The sequence below is a fragment of the Cetorhinus maximus genome, chromosome 34, assembly GCF_964194155.1.
Source record: "Cetorhinus maximus chromosome 34, sCetMax3.hap1.1, whole genome shotgun sequence".
Lineage (NCBI taxonomy): Eukaryota > Metazoa > Chordata > Chondrichthyes > Lamniformes > Cetorhinidae > Cetorhinus > Cetorhinus maximus.
The window spans coordinates 8,186,800-8,210,581 of NC_135912.1; the positions used below are offsets into that span (position 1 = coordinate 8,186,800).

At 49.0% G+C, this 23,782-nt stretch overlaps 1 protein-coding gene across 1 annotated transcript; it reads left to right on the top strand.

The window, feature by feature from the left end:
* Nucleotides 1–1,274: 1,274 nt before the first annotated feature.
* Nucleotides 1,275–16,719, top strand: LOC144671716 (snRNA-activating protein complex subunit 2-like). Its single transcript, XM_078533730.1, has 4 exons — nt 1,275–1,367; nt 2,064–2,358; nt 15,609–16,296; nt 16,403–16,719. Exons 1-4 carry the CDS (start codon nt 1,275–1,277, stop codon nt 16,467–16,469), a joined length of 1,143 nt encoding a protein of 380 aa, XP_078389856.1. The 3' UTR covers nt 16,470–16,719.
* Nucleotides 16,720–23,782: the final 7,063 nt, after the last annotated feature.

Sequence of the window (23,782 nt, forward strand, 5' to 3'; positions counted from 1 at the left end):
CCCGCCTTCCCCCCCCTGCCTTCCCCCCCCTGCCTTCCCCCCCCCTCCCGCCTTCCCCCCCCCTGCCTTCCCCCCCCCTGCCTTCCCCCCCCTGCCTTCCCCCCCCTGCCTTCCCCCCCCCCTGCCTTCCCCCCCCCTGCCTTCCCCCCCCTGCCTTCCCCCCCCTGCCTTCCCCCCCCCTGCCTTCCCCCCCCCTGCCTTCCCCCCCCTGCCTTCCCCCCCCTGCCTTCCCCCCCTGCCTTCCCCCCCCTGCCTTCCCCCCCCTGCCTTCCCCCCCCTGCCTTCCCCCCCTGCCTTCCCCCCCTGCCTTCCCCCCCTGCCTTCCCCCCCCTGCCTTCCCCCCCTGCCTTTCCCCCCCACTCACCATCCCCCCCCGCCTTCCCCCCCCACTTTGCTTCCCCCCCGCCTTCTTCCTCCCCTCCTCCCACCCCCCCCACCCACCCCCCCCCCCCGCTTTCTTCCCCCCCTCCTCCCACCACCCCCCCTCCTTTTCCTCCCCCTTCCCCCCTCCCCCGCACGAAACGGTTGGACCAGCCAGCTTTACATTAATGTACCGGGGCAGCCGCCCTGATATAATTAACAATCCCCACACAGATTAGTCCCTGAAAAAGCAGGGTGGATGTTCGCACTAGTGCCTGGGGGAATCGTGCCTTTTTGAGGCCACAAGTCATCGGGTCGACCTACAGACAAGTTGAACTTTTACACGAGCAAATACAGCACTTACTCTGTATCGTTCTTCACGGTAAACGAGGATTCAAATATCAGAAGAAGGAAAAAAGCAAACAAGAGAAGTCGCTACTCAAGTCGATATGAGGAAAAGTTCTGATGTTCTGGAAACTCACAAGATTGTTGAGAGCCCAATCTGTTCAAACCTCTGGCTTCACCCCAGGGCGTTTAAATAAGTCGTTGAGAGGTTTGGTTTAGACGGGACGGTGTTCGATTATAGTTTGTATTTTGCTCTGGTTAGTGTTCATCTAAAATATTGGTCTTGGCCACAAACCTCAGGAGGATTTACTGACCTTCGAGAGGGAAGATGGTGCAGATTCACCAGAGTGATAGAGGGACGGCTAGGATTGAATTATCAGGGCAAGTTGCACAGAGTCGCCTTGTGTTTCCTTGAACATAAAGGCTGATCGAATGGGGGTGCTTAAAGTGTCCCTGTGCAGCCTTTGTGATTTGCTATAAAACACAACAGCAGCCGTGTGGGAAGTGAAAGGTGGAGAGGGCTTGAGGGGTTGAATTGGCACATCCTGTGGGCCTTCACTGTCGAACCGATGGCTCTTTTCTGTCTGTTCCAGATCTGGACCGAATTAGCTGAAGAAGCGACAGGGAAATTGGACGAGATGATTTCGACCGCCTTCTCTCAGGTAGATTCCGTCCCTCACTGGGTGTGAGCTGGACACCTCCCGCCTGCCCGGCCCCTGTCTCTTCCCTCACTTCCGCCCTCCGTCCCGCCTCCCTCTCTCCCGCCCGCCTCCCTCCCTCCCGCCTGCCTCCCGCCTCCCCTCCCTCCCGCCTCCCCTCCCTCCCGCCTCCCCTCCCTCCCGCCTCCCCTCCCTCCCGCCTCCCCTCCCTCCCGCCTCCCCTCCCTCCCGCCTCCCCTCCCTCCCGCCTCCCCTCCCGCCTCCCCTCCCTCCCTCCCACCTCCCCCTCCCGCCTCCCCCCCTCCGTCCCGCCTCCCCTCCCTCCCGCCGGCCTCCCTCCCTCCCGCCCGCCTCCCTCCCGCCCGCCTCCCTCCCGCCTCCCTCCCGCCCGCTCGCCTCCCTCCCGCTTCCCGCCCGCCTCCCTCCCTCCCGCCCGCCTCCCTCCCGCCTCCCCTCCCTCCCGCCTGCCTCCCCTCCCCCCATCTCTTCCCTCCCTCCCGCCCCGCCTCCCTCCCTCCCACCCGCCTCCCTCCCTCCCGCCCGCCTCCCTCCCTCCCGCCCGCCTCCCCTCCCTCCTGCACCACCCCCCCCCCCCCCCCCCCACTCCTCCCCATCTCATCGCCCTGACTGGGTCATCCCCACCCAAGTCCCCCGCTCTCCCCTTTCTCCCACTGACGTACCTTTGCCCCTTGTTCTCAGACTCTGATGATCGCAGCTACTGAGCCCACCTCCCAAGGAGACTCGGTACAGAGGGCGGCGCTGTCTACTCCGACATCGGACGTTCCGGCAGGCGGCAGTACTGGAGCGTTGCCTGGAGGCTCCCACCCTGAGCCGGGAGTCAGCGGCCTGCCTGCCGCGAGCCCAGTGACTGAGCTCGGCCCTTCGTCACTGGAAGAGCCTCAGTCCCCGGATACACCCGTGGACTTCGGGAAAATCTACAAGTTTCTGTCAGCAGCTGTGAGGGGCTCGACATTCCCGCAGCTCTCCCCCTTCGGTGAGTACCGGAACCAGCACCCTGTCTCTGAATCCACTAGCTTGTGGCAGCCGTGCCCGCTCCCAAAACGACAAGGCCCCAGGTTCAAATCCCGCTCCCAGGCTTCAGCACTAAGATCAAGGTTAACAGTCCAGTACGGCACTGAGGGAGTGCTGCCCTGTCAGAGGTGCTGTCTTCCGGATGAGACTTTAATCCAAGGCCCTATCTGCCTTTTTTGGGTGGGTGCAAAGCATCCCACGATAACAGGAGTTTGTGGGGTTGGCGGTAGAATTCTCCCCGGTGCCCTGGCCAATATTTACCCCTCAATTGACATCAGCTAAAAACGGATTAGCTGGCTGTTATTACATTGCTGTTAGTGGGAGCTTGCCGTGCGCAAATTGGCTGCTGCACCTCTTACGTTAAGACAGTTCAAAAGGTACTTCATTGGCTGTAAAGCACTTTCTAAGTGAGCTTACTATCGACCAATGAGGAGTGTGAGGTGGTGCGTGTTTTGGTCAGAAGCTTAAGGCAGAACCAGCCCCTTGGGAGGGAACAAAGAGGGGGATCAGGGAGACAGATACACGCAGGACAAGTTAATCAGATCATAAAATACCTGACAAACCACTGAGAATGAATTGAAATGCAGTGACCTTTTGTATTGAGGCTTGGAGACCTGTAAACTGCTCTGGTCGTCGTGGTAAATAATAAAAAAAAGCCAAGAGAAATGGGAGACAGTGCGAGAAAGATTTACTTGGATGATATCAGAACTGAGAGCTTACACCACTTGAGAAAGATCGAAAGGCTGAACAGTGCAGGTCGAGGGGTGATCAAATGGGGAGAGCCTTTCCCACAATGGAAGGGCTCGATGGTGGAGAATTATAGAGGATGTTTCCGCTTGTGAGCGCGATTGCAGATGAGGGGGTGTTGAATACATAAATCCAATGGGGGAGTTCAGGAGAACTCCTTTACCCCGAGAGTGGGGAGAACGTGGAGCTCGCTCCCACCGGGACTGGCTGAGCCCGATTTGTATAGGGGGAGTCTTGCTATACACGTGAGAGGGAAGAACTCGACATTACGCCGATGGAGTCAGGTGAAGAGGGATGGGAGCAATCTTGAGGCGTATAATCACCAGTAGAAACCAGTTGGGCCGAATGGCCAGCTGTGCTGTAATAAGGACGGGCAAAGAGTGTTTGAGATGGCAGTGTGTAAAGGAGCCTAACTCTCTGTGCAAGACTGATAGCAAATTGGCTTCAGGGCAGAGAGCCCTGAGATGGAGAGTTGTTTTATCAGGGCAATATAGGGGTGTGTTCACCAGAAAGTTGGCATTGGGACCACCACTCATTCTGATTTACAAGGTGGGGGTGGAATCGTTTCTAAGAACGGTACCAGGTTCCAGGAGGACAAAGACATGGTGAAAAGGGCAGACACGTGGCAGATGAAACTTAATTCAGAGAGTTGTGAAGCAATAATATTTTGCAAGGAAAAATGATGAGAAAACTGTAAGAATGGAAGCGCAGGAGAAGGCCATTCAGCCCCTTGAGCCCTTTCTGCCCACTATTCAATTATACTATACCTTTCCCTAACAGAAACCTTGGTCTGAAATTTGACTTTTTCAATGACCACCAGCCTCAACAGCTTTCTGGAGGGGATTGGAAGAAAGGGAAGGGAAAGGGTCCCAAATTTCCACTCTTTGTGTGAAGAAGTGCTACCTGACAGTGATCCTTCATTCCTGAGATGTGGCTGTCGCTGGCTAGGCCAACATTGAATAGCCTGGCTCTAATTTTTTTCCTGTCTACTTGTTCTGAACTTGCTGACTAGAGGAAATAGTCACTCTTTACCTTAGCAAATCCTCGAATCATCTTGGGAAGAGAGGGAGAGCCATTTCACAGGGGCTTGAGGAAGTGAGACTGGATGTGCACAAATCTCTAGCTGGCAGCACAAGTTGAGAAGATGTGGTACCCTTGGCTTTATTCCGTACGAGCACGCGAATGGAGTAGGCCACTCGGCCCTTCGAGCCTTCTCCGCCATTCGCTAAGATCATGGCTGACCTGATTTTAACCTCAACCCCACATTCCTGCCGACCCCTGATAACCTTTCACCGCCTTGCTTATCAAGAATCTCTCTACCAATGCCTTAAAAATATTCAAAGATTCTGCCTCCTTTTGAGGAAGAGAATTCCAAAGACACTCGACCCTCTGAGAAAAGAAATTTCTCCTCACCTCTGTCTTAAGTGGGCGACCCCTGATTTTTAAACAGTGACCCCTGGTTCTAGATTCTCCCACAAGAGGAAATATCCTTCCACCCCCCCCCAACCTGTCAAGACCCCTCAGGATCTTATATGTTTCAATCAAGTTGCCTCTTAATCTTCTAAACTCCAGCAGATACAAGCCTAGCCTGCCCAACCTTTCCTCATAAGACAACCTGCCCATTCCAGGTATTAGTCTGGTAAGCCCTCTCTTGAACTGCTTCCAATGCGTTTACATCCTTCCTTCAATAAGGTGACCAATACTGTACATAGTACTCCAGATGTGGTCTCACCAACTGAATAACTGAAGCATAACCTCCCTACTCCTGTATTAAATTTCCCTCTCAACAAACAGTGACATTCTATTAGCTGTGCCTGGACGCTAACCATTTGCGACTCATGCACTAGGACACCCAGATCCCTCTGCATCTCAGAGCTCTGCAATCTCTCATCATTTGGATAATGTGCTTTTTTAATTCTTCCTGCCAAAACGGACAATTTCACATTTTCCCACGTTATACTCCATTTGCCAGATCATTGCCCATTCACCTAACCTTTCTATATCCTTTTGTAGCCTCCTTGCATCCTCTTCACAACTTCCTTTCCTTCCACAACTTAGTGAAAGCATGGAGGACAACCGTTAGGGCATTACAGCCAACCTTCAGAAACCCTTCCCAGCTGAAGCCTTGTGGCCAACTTGGCACAGTGTCACAGGCCCAACAGACAGTGCTGAAGGGAATTACCAGAACAGTTCCCGGAATGACAGAATTCAGGTATATAGAGAGACTGCAGAAACCTTGGGGTTGCTCTGCTTAGAGCAGAGATAGTCACGGGGAAACCTGATAGAGTTGCTAAATATTCTGAGGGCTTTTGATAAAACAGATGAGGAGAAATAGCCTCCACCAGCAGGGAGCGCACAGATTTAAGGTAATGAGCAAAAGAAGCGACAGGAGGATTTTTTTTTTCACACACTGAAAGGGTGCGATGTAGAATGCAATGCTTGTGGGAAATACGATACCAATTGTAACTTTCAGAAGGAAAATCGACCTTTGATTTAGAAAAGGGAGGTGTGCAGAGCTATGAGGATCGGGCAGGAGACGGGGGACAGCTGTTCCAGAGAGCCAGCACAGACACAATGGGTCAAATGGCCCCTTCTGCCAAATGATTCCATAATCCATGCTGTAAATGCCCTGGCAGCGAGGTCAGAGGGGATCTGGAACCCTTTTGAAAAACCACCAGTTTTAGGTTGGGGAGTGGGGGGGCGCTCATTGTTGCCAACTGTGAAGTGGAAACTCTGGGTGAGTTGGAACTAAAATACCCACTGCCCCCAGGTTGCCCGACCAGCAGGTGACAGCCATGAGCCAGCGATATGTTGTCATTGCCCAGAGAGGGAGAAAGGGCATCAGTAGTTTCTATGCAAACCGATATAATGTATGGGTGTATGTCCCCATCTGCCCCTCCCGGCCCCCGCTCTGCACCCACCCCCACCCCTCCCCAGCACTCAGCCCCCCTCTGGCCCTCCCGCCTCCCCCTGGACGGCTTTGTCGTTGCTGGTACGCTCTGTTGGTTTGGCCATTGTTTTGGCATCTCGGTATTTTTCCATCCTCTTTTTCCATTCCTAGTGTCGATTTGGCTGTGGTGGTGGGTGGTCGTTTTTCCAACCCATTTCACGGAGCGGATGAACATTCTGCTCATCTCCACGTTGCATTTTCCCCATCTTTGTTCGTGATGTGGTTCGTCGTGATTTCATCTGGTGCAAGGTGGCTTTTCCCCCTCGATGAGGATGTGGTTTTATTAGTAAGCTCACCTTTTTCTTTGTCTGTGAGATGTGCTGTCAGTGTTGGACAGATAACTACTACATGGTTCCAGCATCATCATGCTGGCTGGGAGTTGCAGCACTTGCTCTGTGGTTGCGATGTTGACCTCGTCAACAGCCATCAGAGCCGGAAGTGGAGGCGCTTCTGGTTGCTGGTATCTCTGTTGGCCATCCTCCACTGGAGGCGTCATGGTAATCATCTGAGTGGTTGTTTGGCCTGACCAACCAGGGCTTTCCTGCACCTATAACCTAATGGACAAACCTGATTTGCAAAGACAGAAGACAGCTCCCTGCTGAAATCCCCAGTCAGGATACTCGTTCCTGTTGGAGCTCCCGGGAACTTGCAGTTCTGCATAATTGACGACAGTGGCTGTCTTGACACCTGCTTTGAGGTGATTAAGGCTACACAGGCGTCTCTGCTCAAGAGAGAAAAAGGCTGGTTACTGATGACGTACATCAGCTCGAAGATTTGTTTGCCGCCATGTCTTCGTGGTCCCAGAATCATGCTTATGACTGGAAGCCGGATTCCTCTGGGCCCATAGAGTGGTTGTGTCAGTTATTCAAAGCCAGAGGTGTCTCAGCCACAGTTCTTTGTCCAATTGGACCGTAACACTGGCTCCCGTGTCCTATTTAAAGTTTGTGAGATGGCCGTTAAACGAAATGCCCACATTCCAATACAAAAATCCTGGATCTTTGACCTCACCCAAGGACCATGGCTGTGTCTCCTCTTGGTGCGCAGTCCTGACCTCATGAATCACCTTTGTGTTTTCTACGTGTTTAGATGTTTCGGACTTGCACGGTTTGTCAAAGTGTCCAATCCTGTTACATTGGAAGCATTGGGCTGAAATTAGAGGACATTCTGTGGGGACACTTTGTTCCACAGCATTGGCATGGTCACTCTACTGATTGATTAAGGTATTGCTTCCCTTGGTCTGGAATATCCCTGTTTCTGTGCTGTTTAACTAACTGGACTATGGGGTTTCCTTTGTATCACGGTTTACTTTCTCCTCTTAAAATGGACCTGTGCTACACACACAGCTCAGACTGCCTAACAATCTGGATAGCTTTCTTGAGAGTTAGATCTTCCTTTGCTTGCAGTATGTCTGAGTGTGTGTGATCCATTACTCCCACACCTATTCTATCCCTGATAAGTTCAGATTTTAGGTCTCCATATTCACAGCCTTCAGTCACCCTGTGCAGATCATTGATGAATGAGTCAACGGGTTCTCCTGGCTGCCGGACACGTTTATTAAATTTAACTCTTTGGAGAATTTTGTTACTTCTTAGATTAAAGCAAACATCGAATGATTATAGTACTTCTACAAATTTAGCAGATGATTCGTTGATTCCTTGTCTAGCAATAATGTCGTCTGCTATTGGGCCTACCGAATAAAGTAGCGTGTTAACTTGTTCAGCTGCTGTCCTTTTAGTCAGACCTGAAGCAATCATGTATCTAAGGAATCTTTCCTTCCAAAATCACCAATTATGTGATTGACCTGGGTCTTGGATAAATCCAAATTGATCTGGAAGAGTGGATTTCTGATCCATGGTTAAAAACTTTTGGTGTAGGTTCAGCTTTAAGAAGTTGCTGAAATCCAAGATGGCGCCGCTGTTCGTTTGAACACAAAGGGTTTACCTGTGCTTGCCGGTTTTGGCGGGATCTCACTGCAATGGCATCGCGCTCAAATTTGGAAGGATTTTAAACAATGGCTGCTTGGATCAACTATCTGCAGACTTGCCGTTTCAGCACGATGCTTTTTGGTCATGATGGCCTCAATTCCTGGTCTTTAAAGCTGATGCTTTAGTCGCGATGCTTCCAAATTAATTAATTATTTTCCTTCTCGGGCGTCACCTCTGGAATCTGGTTTTTCATAAGAGTTTTTAAATGTCAATTTCTGATCGCTGAAAGTTTCTCAGGACTTGCTGTACCCTAGAATTTTCAAGTTTTGGCTCATCCTGGCTAGGCCTGCTGACTCCGCGCTCTGGGAATCAAAGCTGGAGTTCCAAGAGATCCCAGGGCACCGAGTGCTACAGTGAGTAATTTAAAATTTCTGCCTTCAGCTTCCAAGCCTTTCTTTGGAGCTTTCCCCTGGCGATTTTCCTCTGCACGTCTGATTCTTGAGTTTCCTTCAGGTCAGAATGATTCTTCGAATTTTTCTTTAGCCTGGCAGGATTTTAGCTTTTCTCTGTATTTTTTTGCGAGGTTTTGGGTTTTTCCATTCGCTGCATGTCATAGCGCCGCCCCCCCGCCCCCATCATCTCTCTCACACCTCCCCCCCCCATCCAGGCAATCTTAATGAAGCCTTTCATAGTCTTAAGTAGGTGAACTGTATGTGTTTATTAACTACAAGAAGCATGTAAACATATACAGAAAAGAATTCGATCTAGGAGCTGTCTCCATGCTTATGCACACAGCTCTTGTCCAACACTAGACTGACCCCTAGGTATGGGCTACTAGTACTCTTACATCATTTTGTTGGTGGGACTGTACTCATCCCAAGTTAACCCTACATGTGCTGGATACTTATATTACAGTCCATTTCCGCTCCGCTCCCCCCCCCCCCCCCCCCCCCCCACCCACCCACCCACCCAGGCCCCTGGGCAGGATTATCAAAGCGCAACAGCATTACCATTACACGCTGGGGGTAAACAACACCATGGTCACGCCCTGAACTCATCGAGTCAGTCAGTGCAACACTTAAAAACTCTACAATCTCTGTGCCCGGAGAATCTTTTACATTCTTTACACCACAAAGCCCACGGAGCTTGTTTTAAGCCAATCGTTAACCTTGGTATTATTTGAACGGCTCAATTGCCCATCTGCCCACCCGAACCGAGTCAAACTCTCAAGATCTCACTTTGCAGACTCTGATTCCTGCCCAGCTGCAAATATTTCAGCCAAACTGTTTGCCCTCTTGTAATCAGTTACGTTATCTCAACAGTACTCGTATCTGAGACCCGGTCAAGATATTTATCTTTGAATTCTCACACAACAGGCTGCGTGTTTTCCACACGACTGGATTTCTGCGGATGTTTTTTTTAATCATTTCAAGCCTTGGAGGTGAAAACGCTTTGACCCTGCAGACCCGAAACACAGTTCCCTGTCAGCTCGCCTCACCGTTACCCTCACCAAGGGTGTAACACAAGCAGCAAGAATCTAATTCAATTCCGTATGAGAATGAGTGTAGCAATGGAATTTAAGATATGTATAAAACAAAAATAAAAATACCTGGAAAAACTCAGCAGGTCTGGCAGCATCTGCGGAGAGGAACACAGTTAACGTTTCGAGTCCGTATGACTCTTCAACAGAACTAAGTAAAAATTATTTTTCCTTAGTTCTGTTGAAGAGTCATATGGACTCAAAACGTTAACTGTGTTCCTCTCCGCAGATGCTGCCAGACCTGCTGAGTTTTTCCAGGTATTTTTATTTTTGTTTTGGATTTCCAGCATCCGCAGTTTTTTGCTTTTGTCTTAAGATATGTATAGATAGTTATCATCTGTAAGTTTCTTTATCTCGCTAATTAATTAAAAACTGTGCGGGGATTCTTCAGATACTTGCACTATTTCCCACCATCCCTCCCACCCTTAACTCAGCCGTCTCCCCACTCTTTGTGCCCTATTAAAAAGGAACAAGAAGTTTCAATGGACACAGGAGTGTCAGAAGGCAAATGACAGTTTAAAAACTGTATTGACTACGACACCAGTTTTGGCAGTACCCAGTTATGCCAAGCAATTTAAGTTGGCTGTTGACGCAAGTGATGTAGGCACTGGTGCTGTACCGTTGCAAGAAGATGAAAGTGGAATTGAGAAACCGACAGGGTATTTTTCACAAAAGTTGAATGTACAACAGAGAAAATATTCAACCATCAAAAAGGAGACTCTGGGTCTGTGTTAGCGTTGCAGCATTTTGAGGTTTATGTTGCAAACAATTCGTCAAAAAGAAATGTTTATGCAGACCACAACCCATCCGAATTTCTGGACCGATTTCGAGACCAAACTCAAAGTTTATCAGATGGAGTTTATTACTGCAACAATTTAATTTACAGATTATACATGTGATTGGACGAGAATATCTAATTACAGGTGCATTGTTGAGAGTTTAAAGCTTAAAGGGAAATTGGACATTTGAGACTTGGGCACTGGACTGAAGTCACCCCTTAATACCAAGGATTTGTACTTTATTATATTCATTTACGGGCTTCACTGGCAGGGCCAGCATCTATTGCACATCCCTAGTTGCTCTTGAGAAGGTGGGGGTGAGCTGTCGTCTTGAATCGCTGCAGTCCATGTGGTGTAGGTACACCCACAATGCTGTTAGGGAGTTCCAGGATTTTGACCCGGTGACAGTGAAGAAACGGCGATATAGTTCAACTCAGGATGGTGAGTGGCTTGGAGGGGACTTCCCTGTGGTGGTGTTCCCATCTATCTGCTGCCCTTGGCTGTCCAGATGGCAGTGACTGTGGGTTTGGAAGGTGCTGTCTAAGGAGCCTTGGTGAATTCCTGCAGTGCACCTTGTAAATGGTACACACTGCTGCTACTGTGCATCGTAGGTGGAGGGAGTGAATGTTTTGGGTGGGGTGCCAATCAAGCGGGGCTGCTTTGTTCTGGACGGTGTCCAGCTTCTTGAGTGTTGTGGGAGCTGCACTCATCCAGGCAAGTGGGGAGCGTTCCATCACACTCCTGACTTGTAGATGGCGGACAGGCTTTGGGGAGTGCTGGAGGTGAATTACTCATCACAGGATTCCTAGCCTCTGACCTGCTCTTGTAGCCACAGTATTTATATGGCTAGTCCAGTTCAGTTTTTGGTCAATTGTAACCCCCAGGATTTTGATCATGGGGGATTCCGTGATGGTAATGCCATTGAACAATCTAGGGGCGATGGTTGGATTCTATCTTGTTGAAGATGGTCATTGCCTGACACTTGTCTGGCACAAATGTTACTTACCACTTGTCAGCCCAAGCCTGGATATTGTCCAGGTCTTGCTGCATTTGAACATGGGCTGCTTCAGTATCTGAGGAGTGGCAAATGGTGCTGAACATTGTGCAATCATCAGTGAGCATCCCCACTTCTGACCTTATGATGGAAGGAAGGTCATTTTTATTTTTTAAAAAAGCGGGACTGGTTGGAAACGCACAGTTCGGTCAACATTGGAGGAAAGACAGAGTAAAACTTTGATTAAACATCGTCAGCGCTGATGAAGGGGCAACGCCCAGAACACTAACCTGATTTTGCTCTTTCAGGCACAGGGGTGGGCCTGCTGTGCATTTACAGGATGTTTTTCCTTACTTATTTCAACCTCCTTAAGTTAACTTCCTCAAAGGGACTGGTAGAGTACAGAATAGAGCCCTAGAATAGATATCAGTCTGAATGTGAACACTGGATTCATCTGCAATCATGCATAAGTGTGCATTCAATGTATAGAGCATATAGACAATAGACATATTCCTCGCGCGCTATCAATGCACCAACATGTACATCACATACCAACAAGATTCCCAAGGTCATTGATAAAGCAGCTGAAGATGGTTGGGCTGAGCACAGCATCCTGAGGAACTCTTGCAGTGATGGCCTGGAGCTGAGATGACTAACTACCAACAACCACAACCATCTCCCTTAGTGCTTAGTATGACTCCAACCAGCGGAGAGTTTTCCCCCTGATTCCCATTGGCTCCAGCTTTGTTGGGGCTCCTTGATGACACACTCGGTGAAATGCGGCCTTGATGTCAAGGCCAGTCACTCTCACCTCACCTTGGCAGTTCAGCTCTTCTGTCCATGTTTGAACCAAGGCTGCCATGAGGTCAGGAGCAGAGTGGCCCTGGCGCAACCCAAACTGGGAATCAATGAGCAGGTTATTGCTAAGCAAATGCCACTTGATGACCCTTTCCATTACTTTACTGATGATCAAGAGTGGACTGATGGGCTGGTAATTGAGCAGGTTGGATTTGTCCTACTTTTTGTGTACAGGACATACCTGGGCAATTTTCCACATAGCCAGGTAGTTGCCAGTGTTGTAGCTGTACTGGAACAGCTTGGCTAGGGGCGCGGCAAGTTCTGGAGCACAAGTCTTCGGTACTTTTGCTGGAATATTGTCAGGGCCCATAGCCTTTGCAGTATCCAGTGCCTTCAGCCGTTTCTTGATATTACGTGGAGTGAATTGAATTGATTGACGACTGGCACCTGTGATGCTGGAGACGTCCGGAGGAGGCTGAGGTGGATCATTCACCTGGCACTTGTGGCTGAAGATTGTTGCGAATGCTTCGGCCTTATCTTTTGCAATGATGTGCTGGGCTCCCCCATCATTGAGGTTAGGGATATTTGTGGAGCCTCCTCCTCCAGTGAGTTGTTTAATTGTCCAACTCCATGCACAACTGGATGTAGCAGTACTGCAGAGCTCCGATCCGATCTGTTGGTTGTGGGATTACTTAGCTCTGTCCATCACCTGCTGCTTATGCTGTTTGGCACGCAAGCAATCCTGTGTTATAGCTTCACCAGGTTGACACCTCATTTTTCGGTATGCCTGGTGCTGCTCCTGCACTCTTCATTGAATCAGGGTTGATCTGCTGGCTTGATGGTAGTGGTCAAGTGGGGGATATGCTGGGCCATGAGGTTACAGATTGTGTTCGAATACAATTCTGCTGCTGATGGCTCACAGCGCCTCATGGATATCCAGTCTTGAGTTGCTAGATCTGTTTAAAATCTATCCCATTTAGCATTGTGATAGTGCCACTTGACATGATGGAGGGTATCCTCAATGTGAAGACAGGACTTCGTCTCCACAAGGACTGTGCGGTGGACACTCCTACCGATACTAATATGGACAAATGCATCTGTAGCAGGCCGGTTGGTGAGGATGAGGTCAAGTATGTTTTTCCCTCTTGTTGGTTCCCTCACCACCTGCTGCAGACCCAGTCTAGCAGCTATGTCCTTTAGGACTCGTCCAGCTTGATCAGTAGTGGTGCTACCGAGCCACTGTTGGTGGTGGACATTGAAGCCCCCCACCCAGAGTATATTCTGTGCCCTTGCCGCCCTCAGTGCTTCCTCCAAGTGGTGTTCAACATGGAGGAGTACTGATTCATCAGCTGAGGGAGGGCGGTACGTGGTAATCAGCAGGAGGTTTCCTTGCCCATGTTTGACCTGATGCCATGAGACTTCATGGGGTCCAGAGTCGATGTTGAGGACTCCCAGGGCAACCCCCTCCTACCTGCATACCACTGTGCTGCCACCTCTGCTGGGTCTGTCCTGCCGTTGGGACAGGACATCCCCATGGATGGTGATGGTGGTATCTCAGACATTTGTATATATATTAATGCATGCATCTGGTAATGTAATAAGTTGGTGTATAGGTAAGTATAGTAGATAGTGTAAGATGGGTTAAGAAAATGAAGCCATCTTTTAAAGTTATGACCGTTCATTTTTGCATAATGATGGTGTCATGAAACAAACATTTTTTTCATTATATTTTTCTGGTTTATTGTGAAGTAGGTTTATGGGGCTAAGTATAGTTGGGTCTGCGTGTGAATTAATTACATTTTATGGTTATGCAGACTGCAAGCTTTAAATGGTCAAAAGAAACTAGGTGCTTGACATGCTAATGAGTAAACATAAGATGCTGGCTTTGCATGTAAGGTATGAAGGGAATTTGCCTTTTTAGATAAATGTAGGGATATTCAGATTTCAAAGGGACCTTAGTCTGTTAACAGCTAGCCAGATAAGCAAGGCTAAGAAATGTATATTTTTCCCCAAAGGATGCTGACAATATATACTGGCAACATCAAAGTTTTTATATTATGAGGAAATACAGTTTCAAAGACATATGGAACGATAGAATTTACACATTCAAAAGAGAGGAACATGTATAACGGAGAATGGAAGGTTTGTGTGTGAGAAGGCCATGTAAGATCTAACAGGACTGTGTGAAATAGCCTTAACGAAGCCTCCAGCATTTTGCATAAGTCTGCTGTATAACTAAACGGAAGTTGGGGAAGAGCCATTTGGAATTCCACTGTCCAGGGTATTGTGTTAACTTGCTGAGTTTGTTTTAATTCTAAAATCTATTTTTGGATCATTGCCTTAAAGGGATGGTAACTGGGGGGGGGTCAGGTTAATTAGGAATTTTAGGAGCTAGTACAGTAATAATTGTGGTATTATGTATGTGCTTGAAAATCTTTTATATATTGTTAATAAATATTTCAATTTACTTTTTAAAACTCTGAAGGTCTTGGTGGACTTATTACTTGTGAATTCGATGCACACGTCTCGTTATAAATACAAATTGCAAAACCGTTGTGATAGCGCGACCAAGTTACCCTGATGGATTTGGTCTGCCTGGCAGACATCATCTGGCACGTCACAACAATAGGAATATAAGCTGGTCGAGTTGTTTCTAAAGATAATGTAACTTCACTATCTTTGATTGACCATGAAAAGATTATGCCCAAAAAATATAGAATTATTGGTGTTCTGTGCAGAGTTTAAAGAAAAGGTGAAGATGAAAAGGCAGATTCTGAGTTATGATGGTCCTGTGATGTTTAAATCCTGCTAATCCGACTTGTTACCTGTATTAACCTCTGTTTTGGTTAAATCTTTGTAACTTTATAATATGATATGTGTAATTGTGAAACAACCCCCCCCTCAACTGCCCTCACCCCCCTCTCCCAATCACGCTGACATCCCCCGTACCCTCCTAAACTCCCACTCCCTCTCAAACACCCCTCACAGCCCCACACTCCCTTTCAACCCTCCTCTCTAACCCCCCCCCCCCCCCACTCCTAACATACCCTTCTCTTTCCCAACCCACTCTAACTGGGGCCCCCTAGCCCGCCCCCAGTGTCACCACTCACCCCCACCCGGCCTTCCCCTCCTCCAACATCCCCCCCACCTTCAATCTGGCCTTCTCACACCTCTCCCCTCCCTAACGCCCCCTTCTCAGCCACTACTGCTTTCTCCGTTCTCCCTTGCCCCCCCTTCCCTCTCCATTGCCCCCACTTCCCTCTTCCTTGCGCCACCTTCCCTCTCCCTTGGCCCCCCCCCCCTCTCCATTGCCCACCCTGCCCTCTCGCGGCCCTCCGCCCCCCCCCCATTCCCTCTCGTGCCAGCCCACCCCCCAATTGGGTCGACTCCACCACCCCCCCAGCCCCCAGCAATCTCAGGCTTGATGCATGCAAGGCCTGTTCTTGACCTGACTGACTGACTCTCTCTTCCTCCCCCAGAATCTGCTCTTCTCCTTGATCTGCTGATGACTCTCCCAGGCCAGTTGCAAGGTCTGAACTGTCCAGAGCTGCGGAGCCACATGAACGACACCTACAGGCAGCTGACCCACACGAGCTCGGTATGGCACGGACAGAGTGCCCCGGAACAAGGTCGATCCCCTCAGCAACTCGAAAATTCAGGGCCTGATCCCCACTCTCCAAGGAGCTCCAGCATTCTTCAGACAGACCAACCGCCGGACCCAGGCGCCAGCCACTGGCCTGGACTGTCAGCTCAATCCCTCCCTGCTCCCCAGACCAAACAACCAGAGTGTCCCCACATACCCCAATCCACCCAATCAGAGCCTCAAGCCAAGGATGCCGCTGAGCCAGGCCTGGAACCTGATTGGTCTTTGGCGTGCCCTTTGAACCCCTTCTGGCTTCCCATAAAGCTGTTGGTCCGAAGTGAGACATCCCCTCAAGATCATACTGACCCCAGATCATCTCCTGAAGGCCCTGCACTGACCCCTGCCCAACCCAGCATTGACCCCTTACACCCTCCTGAGGGCCCACCCTTGACCCCTGCCCAACCCAGCATTGATCCCTTACACCCTCCTGAGGGCCCACCCCTGACCCTTGCCCAACCCAGCATTGACCCCTTACACCCTCCTGAGGGCCCACCACTGACCTCTGTCCAAAGCATCGCTAACTCCTTAGATCCTCCTGAGGGCCCACCGCTGACCCCTGCCCAGCCCAGTGCTGAGCCCTTGCATCATCCTGAGCACCCACCACTGGCCCCTGCCCAACCCTGCACTGACCCCTTATCTTCCTGAGAGCCCACCGTTGACCCCTGCCCAGCCCAGCGCTGACGCTTGCCCAGCCTAAATCTGAACCCAGCCCGGGCCCAGAGTTGACCCCTGAGCTGTTCCCAATGGCGGAGCGCTGATCCCTGCCCGGCACCACGCAAATCCCCAGCCTGCCCCTGGGGGTCCTGGCTCCGAGCCCCGGCCTGCCCCCTGGGGGCCCGGTTCCGAAATGTTCCCAGTTGCAGGCACCCTGCTGGGGAATGTCTGGCTGGTTTCTGTCCTAATTTTGTAAATTATTCTGAAATTGATTAAAGTTTTCCACAGCCTAACAGTTGATGTTTGTCTCCTTTCACTCTAACTCTCTTGTTTCTGCAATAAAGTGATAAGTTTAATGCACCCAGAGACAAAGTGATTAAAAGTTGATCAACTCAACCTCTGCCCAGTGACCCCTGACTCGAAAGCTGACTCTTCCTCCCCCCACCCCCACCAGCCCCTGCCGCCTTGCCGGGATCAGACAGAAAGGAGATCACCTGGGGTTAGAGAGGGATTGATCGCCCGCAGTTGGAGATGTGGGGGGAATGGATCGCCCCGGGTTCGTAAGAGCCATTACAGAACAGGAGACTATTTGGCCCATGAAATTCATGTCAGCCCTCTGCAGAGCAATCCAGTCAGTCCAGATTGAAATGGGCACTGAGAGCGGCGGGGACTTCAGTTTGAAGAGGACGTGGAGAGCAGCGAGGACTTCAGTTTGAAGAGGACGAGGAGAGCAGTGAGGACTTCAGTTTGAAGAGGATGCGGAGAGCGGTGGGGAATTCAGTTTGAAGAGGACGCGGAGAGCGGCGAGGACTTCAGTTTGAAGAGGACGCAGAGAGCGGCGAGGACTTCAGTTTGAAGAGGACGCGGAGAGCGGTGGGGACTTCAGTTTGAAGAGGATGTGGAGAGCGGCGGGGACTTCAGTTTGAAGAGGACGCGGAGAGCGGCGGGAGCTTCAGTTTGAAGAGGATGCGGAGAGCGGCGGGAGCTTCAGTTTGAAGAGGACGTGGAGAGCGATGGGGACTTCAGTTTGAAGAGGACGCGGAGAGCGGCGGGAGCTTCAGTTTGAAGAAGACGCGGAGAGCGGTGGGGACTTCAGTTTGAAGAGGATGTGGAAAGCGGCGGGAGCTTCAGTTTGAAGAAGACGCGGAGAGCGGCGGGAGCTTCAGTTTGAAGAGGATGTGGAGAGCGGCGGGAGCTTCAGTTTGAAGAGGATGTGGAGAGCGGTGGGAGCTTCAGTTTGAAGAGGATGCGGAGAGCGGCGGGAGCTTCAGTTTGAAGAGGATGTGGAGAGCGGCAGGAGCTTCAGTTTGAAGAGGATGTGGAGAGCGGCGGGAGCTTCAGTTTGAAGAGGATGTGGAGAGCGGCGGGAGCTTCAGTTTGAAGAGGATGTGGAGAGCGGCGGGAGCTTCAGTTTGAAGAGGATGTGGAGAGCGGTGGGAGCTTCAGTTTGAAGAGGATGTGGAGAGCGGCGGGAGCTTCAGTTTGAAGAGGATGTGGAGAGCGGCGGGAGCTTCAGTTTGAAGAGGATGTGGAGAGCGGTGGGAGCTTCAGTTTGAAGAGGATGTGGAGAGCGGTGGGAGCTTCAGTTTGAAGAGAATGTGGAGAGCGGTGGGAGCTTCAGTTTGAAGAGAATGTGGAGAGCGGTGGGAGCTTCAGTTTGAAGAGGATGTGGAGAGCGGCGGGAGCTTCAGTTTGAAGAGGATGTGGAGAGCGGCGGGAGCTTCAGTTTGAAGAAGACGCGGAGAGCGGCGGGAGCTTCAGTTTGAAGAAGACGCGGAGAGCGGCGGGAGCTTCAGTTTGAAGAGGATGTGGAGAGCGGTGGGAGCTTCAGTTTGAAGAGGATGTGGAGAGCGGCGGGAGCTTCAGTTTGAAGAGGATGCGGAGAGCGGCGGGAGCTTCAGTTTGAAGAGGATGCGGAGAGCGGCGGGAGCTTCAGTTTGAAGAGGATGTGGAGAGCGGCGGGAGCTTCAGTTTGAAGAGGATGTGGAGAGCGGCGGGAGCTTCAGTTTGAAGACGCGGAGAGCGGCGGGAGCTTCAGTTTGAAGACGCGGAGAGCGGCGGGAGCTTCAGTTTGAAGACGCGGAGAGCGGCGGGAGCTTCAGTTTGAAGAGGATGTGGAGAGCGGCGGGAGCTTCAGTTTGAAGACGCGGAGAGCGGCGGGAGCTTCAGTTTGAAGACGCGGAGAGCGGCGGGAGCTTCAGTTTGAAGACGCGGAGAGCGGCGGAAGCTTCAGTTTGAAGACGCGGAGAGCGGCGGGAGCTTCAGTTTGAAGAGGATGCAGTCAGGGGAAAAAGCTGCTGTGAAGTCACAGGAAGCTGGTAAGTTGATTGGCCGGTCAGTGCTCAGTCTAAGGGACAGTGTGAGAGAAACCAGCTTAGGACAGGGGAGTTCAGGTCGATCTATAAATTAAAATAACTAAAATTTGTAAATAAAAAGAAGAAAATTTTACAACTTTAAAATTAAAATCAAGCCAAATATTAAAAAAAAGGCAATAAAAATAAAGTAATTTAAGCAAACACCTAAAACACATACCTTGTAGTTAAGAAGCATATAACCTTTAGTTGTCAGTGGTACTAGCATTCAATATCAATTGTAGCAAACATAGGAAGAAAGTACTTAAAGTAAATTAACTAAATAACAATTTGGGATGGCGGGACAGGTGTTATATTGCAGATGTGGGAGCTTTTGGACTTTAAGGCGATCCATGGCAAACAGGTCTGCAGGAAGTGTAAGCAGCTTGAGGAATTCTAGATCGGGATTATTGATCTGGAAGCCGAAATGCAGACACTGCGCAACATAAGGGAGGGGGAGAAATACCTGGGTACTTTGTTCCAGAAGACGGTCACACCTCTTAGAAGAGGGTCATCTGTTTTGGTCAGCACTGAGGGACAGGAGGATGTGACTCAGTGAGGCAGGCAATGGGTCCGAGCAGACAGTAGTGGAGGAGCCTCAGGCTTTACAATTGTCAAACCGGTTTGAGGTGCGCACAACCTGTGTGGATGAAAGCGAGGTCTGCAAGATGGATGAGCTGGCTGGCCATGGCACTGTGGCACAGAAAGCCGTTTAAGTGGGGAGAGCAAAAAGAAATCTGGTGGCAGTAGGGGACAGTATAGTGAGGGGGATTGACACTGTTCTCTGCAGCAAAGAGTGAGCGTCCAGGCGGCTATGTTGCCTGCCTGGTGCCAGAGTTCAGGACATCTGCTCAAGGCTGGAGAGGAACTTGCAGTGGGAGGGAGAGGATCCAGTTGTTGTGGTCCATATAGTTACCAATCACATAGGTAGAACTAGGGAAGAGGTTCTGCAAAGTCAGTATGAGGAGCCTAGATACCAAATTAAGAAGCAGAACCTCAAAGGTAATAATCCCTGGATTATTACCTGAGCAACGTGCATAGGGCAAATAAGATTGGAGAGATGAATGCATGACTCAAAGACTGGTGTGGGAGGAGTGGGTTCCAGTTCATGGGGCACTGGCATCAGTACTGGGGAAAGTGGGGGCTGTACCATTGGGATGGTTTACACCTGAACTGTGCTGGGATGAGTGTCCTCGCAAGTCGCTTAACTAGGTAAGTAGAGAGGGCTTTAAACTAAACAAGAGGTGAGGTATCAAGCTTGGGTAGAGGTAGCAATTCAAGGTGTAGAGTCAAGGCAGGAGAGCAAAATAGTAAAATGAGAAATGAGGGTCAGAGAATGGCAGGAAGTGACAGAAGAAAAATCCTAAGAATATATCAGTCAAGACTAGATGTTACAAAGGTAACAAAAAGACTAAACTGAAGGCTCTCTATCTGAATGCACATAGCATTCATAACAAAGTAAATGAATTGATGGCCCACATTAATGTAAATAAATATGACCTGATAGCCATTATGGAGACATGGCTGCAGGACGACAATGATTGGGTCCTTAACACTGAAGGGTACTTGCCATTCAAGAAGAATAGGAAGCTAGGTAAAGGTGGAGGGGTGGCACTGTTAATCAAAGAGGGCATTGGTGCAATAGTTAGAGATGACCTTGGTTCGGAAGATCAGGATGTAGAATCAGTTTGGGTGGAGATGAGGAATAGTAGGGGAAAAAAGTCATTAGTGAGAGTGGTCTACAGGCCCCCAAACAGCCACAGTGGAAGGCAAAGTATTCAAGAGAAAATATTGCGTGCTTGAGATAAAGGGACGGCGATAGTCATGGGTGATTTTAATCTACACGTAAACTGTAAAAATCAGATTGGCAGTAGTAGCCTGGATAAGGAGTTCTTAGAATGCTTCCAAGATAGTTTCTTAGAACAGCATGTTCTGGAACCAACCAGAGAGCAGGTTATATTAGACTCAGTACTGTGTAACATGACAGGGTTAATTAATGACCTCGGAGTAAAGGCAGCCCTAGGTAGCAGCAACCACAATATGATTGAATTTTACATCCAGTTTGAAAGGGAGAAGAGTGGGTCTAAGACTAGCATCTTAAACTTAAATAAGGGCAACTATGTTGGGATGAAAGCTGAGCTAGCTGAAGTCAACTGGGGAACTAGGCTAGAGGATAGATCAATAGAGAAGCAGTGGCTGACATTTAAGGGGATATTTCAGCGTATTCAGAATAACTACATTCCTACTATAAAGAAAAATTCTAAGGGGAGGACCCACCTTCCATGGTTAACTAGAGATGTTAAGGAAAGCATCAAACTTTAAGGAAAAAGTATACAATTCTGCAAAACTGTGTGGCAGGACAGATGATTGGACAGACTATAAAGAATGGCAGAGAATGACTAAAAGATTAATCAGGAGAAAGAAATTAAGAGTATGAGAGGGAGCTAGCTCGAAATGTGAAAACAGATAGCAAGAGTTTCTACAGGTACTTAAAAAGGAAAAGAGTAAGTAAAGTGAGTTTTGATCCTCTAGAGAGTGACAGTGGGGGGTTAATAATAGATAATAAGGAAATGGTGGAAGGAATGAACACATATTTTGCTTCTGTGTTCACTATAGAGGATACAAAAAACATTCCAGTAATAGCTGCAAATCAGGAGGTGAACAGGAGAAAGGAACTTGGTGAAATTGAAATCACTAGGGAAACAGTACTGAGAAAATTGATGGAGCTGCGGGCTGGCAAGTCTCCGGGTCCCGATGGACTACATACAGGGTCTTAAAGGAGGTGGCTAATGAGATAGTCAATACGTTGGTGTTAATTTTCCAAAATTTGCTAGATTCTGGAAAGGTTCCATCAGACTGGAAAGTAGCAAATTCTATTCAAGAAGGGAGAGGGGCATAAAACAGGAACCTATAGGCCAGTTAGCCTGATGTCTATCGTGGGGAAGTTGTTAGAATCGATCATTAAGGAGGTTATAGCTGGGCACTTAGAAGAGCTCAAGGCAATCGGGAAGAGTCAGCATGGTTTTGTGAAAAGAAAATCATGTTTAACCAATTTATTGGAGTTTTTTTTAAGGAGTAACATGCGCAGTGGATAAAGGGGAACCTGTGTTTGGACGTACTGTACTTGGATTTCCAGAAGGCATTTGATAAGGTGCCACATCAAAGATTGTTATGGAAAATAAAAGCGCATATATAAGACCATAAGACATAGGAGCAGAAATTAGGCCATTCGGCCCATCGAGTCTGATCTGCCATTCAATCATGGCTGATAAGTTTCTCAACCCCATTCTCCCGCCTTCTCCCCGTAACCTTTGATCCCCTTACCAATCAAGAACCTATCTATCTCCGTCTTAAATACACTCAATGACCTGGCCTCCACTGCCTTCTGTGGCAATGAATTCCATAGATTCACCCACTCTCTGGCTAAAGAAGTTTCTCCTCATCTCTGTTCTAGAACGTCTTCCCTTTACTCTGAGGCTGTGCCCTCGGTCCTAGTCTCTCCTACTAATGGAAACATCTTCCCCACGTCCACTCTATCCAGGTCTTTCAGTATTCTGTAAGTTTCAATCAGATCCCCCCTCATCCTTCTAAACTCCATCGAGTATAGACCCAGAGTCCTCAAACGTTCCTCATATGTTAAGCCTTTCATTCCTAGGATCGTTCTAGTGAACCTCATCTGGACCCTCTCCAGGGCCAGAACATCCTTCCTGAGATACGGGGCCCAAAATTGCTCACAATATTCTAAATGTGGTCTGACCAGAGCCTTATAAAGCCTCAGAAGCACATCCCTGCTTTTATATTCTAGTCCTCTTGAAATAAATGCCAACATTGCATTTGCCTTCCTAACTAACGACTCAACCTGCAAGTTAACCTTAAGAGAATCCTGGACTAGGACTCCCAAGTCCCTTTGCACTCCAGATTTCTGAATTCTCTTCCCATTTAGAAAATAGTCTATGCCTCTATTCTTCCTACCAAAGTGCATGACCTCACACTTGCCCACCTTGTATTCCATCTGCCACTTCTTTGCCCATTCTCCTAACCTGTCCAAATCCTTCTGCAGCCTCCCCGCCTCCTCAATACTACCTGTCCCTCCACCTATCTTTGTATCATCTGCAAACTTAGCCAGAATGCTCTCAGTTCCTTCATCTAGATCATTAATGTATAAAGTGAAAAGTTGTCCCAACACTGACCCCTGCGGAACTCCACTAGTCACCGGCTGCCATCCCGAGAAGGACCCCCTTACCCCCACTCTCTGCCTCCTGCTAGACAGCCAATCTTCTATCCATGCTAGTACCTTGCCTCTAACACCATGGGCTCTAATCTTACTGAGCAGTCTTCTGTGCGGCACCACAGATATATAGTAGGTAACATATTAGCATGGATAGAAGATTGGCTGGCTGGCAGAAAGCAGAGTATGCATAAATGGGTCTTTTCTGATTGGCAGGATGTGGCGAGTGGCATCCCACAGGAGTCTGTACTGGGGCCTCAACTTTTTATGATTTACGTCAATTACTTAGATAAGGGGAGTGGAGACATGGTAGCTCAATTTGCAAATGACACATAGATAGATAGGAAAGTATGTTGTCAGGAGGACATGAGGTTGCAGATGGATATAGATAAGTTGAGTGAGTGAGCAAAGATCTGGCAAATGAAGTTTGATGTTGGAAAATGTGAAGTTGTTCACTTTGGCAGGAAGAACAAAAAAGCAGAGTGTTACTTAAATGGAGAACAGCTGCATAATTCTGAGGTGCAGAGGGATCTAGGTGTTCTAGTACTTGAGTCACAAAAAGTTAGAATGCAGGTACAGCAAGTAATTGAGAAGGCTAATGGAATGCTATCCTTTATTACAAGAGGGATTGAACATAAAAGTAAGGATGTTATGCTTCAGTTATATAGGGCATTGGTGAGACCGCACCTCAAATACAGTGTGCAGTTTTGGTCTCCTTATTTAAGGAAGGGTGTAAATGCATTGGAGGCAGTTCAAAGCAGGATTACTAGATTGATA

Bases quoted from the DNA above. Each gene is read 5' to 3' on its own strand.
- LOC144671716 (XM_078533730.1), top strand. From the start codon at position 1,275: ATGGCTCTTTTCTGTCTGTTCCAGATCTGGACCGAATTAGCTGAAGAA. The intron at 2,359-15,608 runs GTGAGTACCGGA...TTCCTCCCCCAG, and splicing joins CCCGCAGCTCTCCCCCTTCG to AATCTGCTCTTCTCCTTGAT. The intron at 16,297-16,402 runs CTTAGATCCTCC...CCCTGCACTGAC, and splicing joins GTCCAAAGCATCGCTAACTC to CCCTTATCTTCCTGAGAGCC.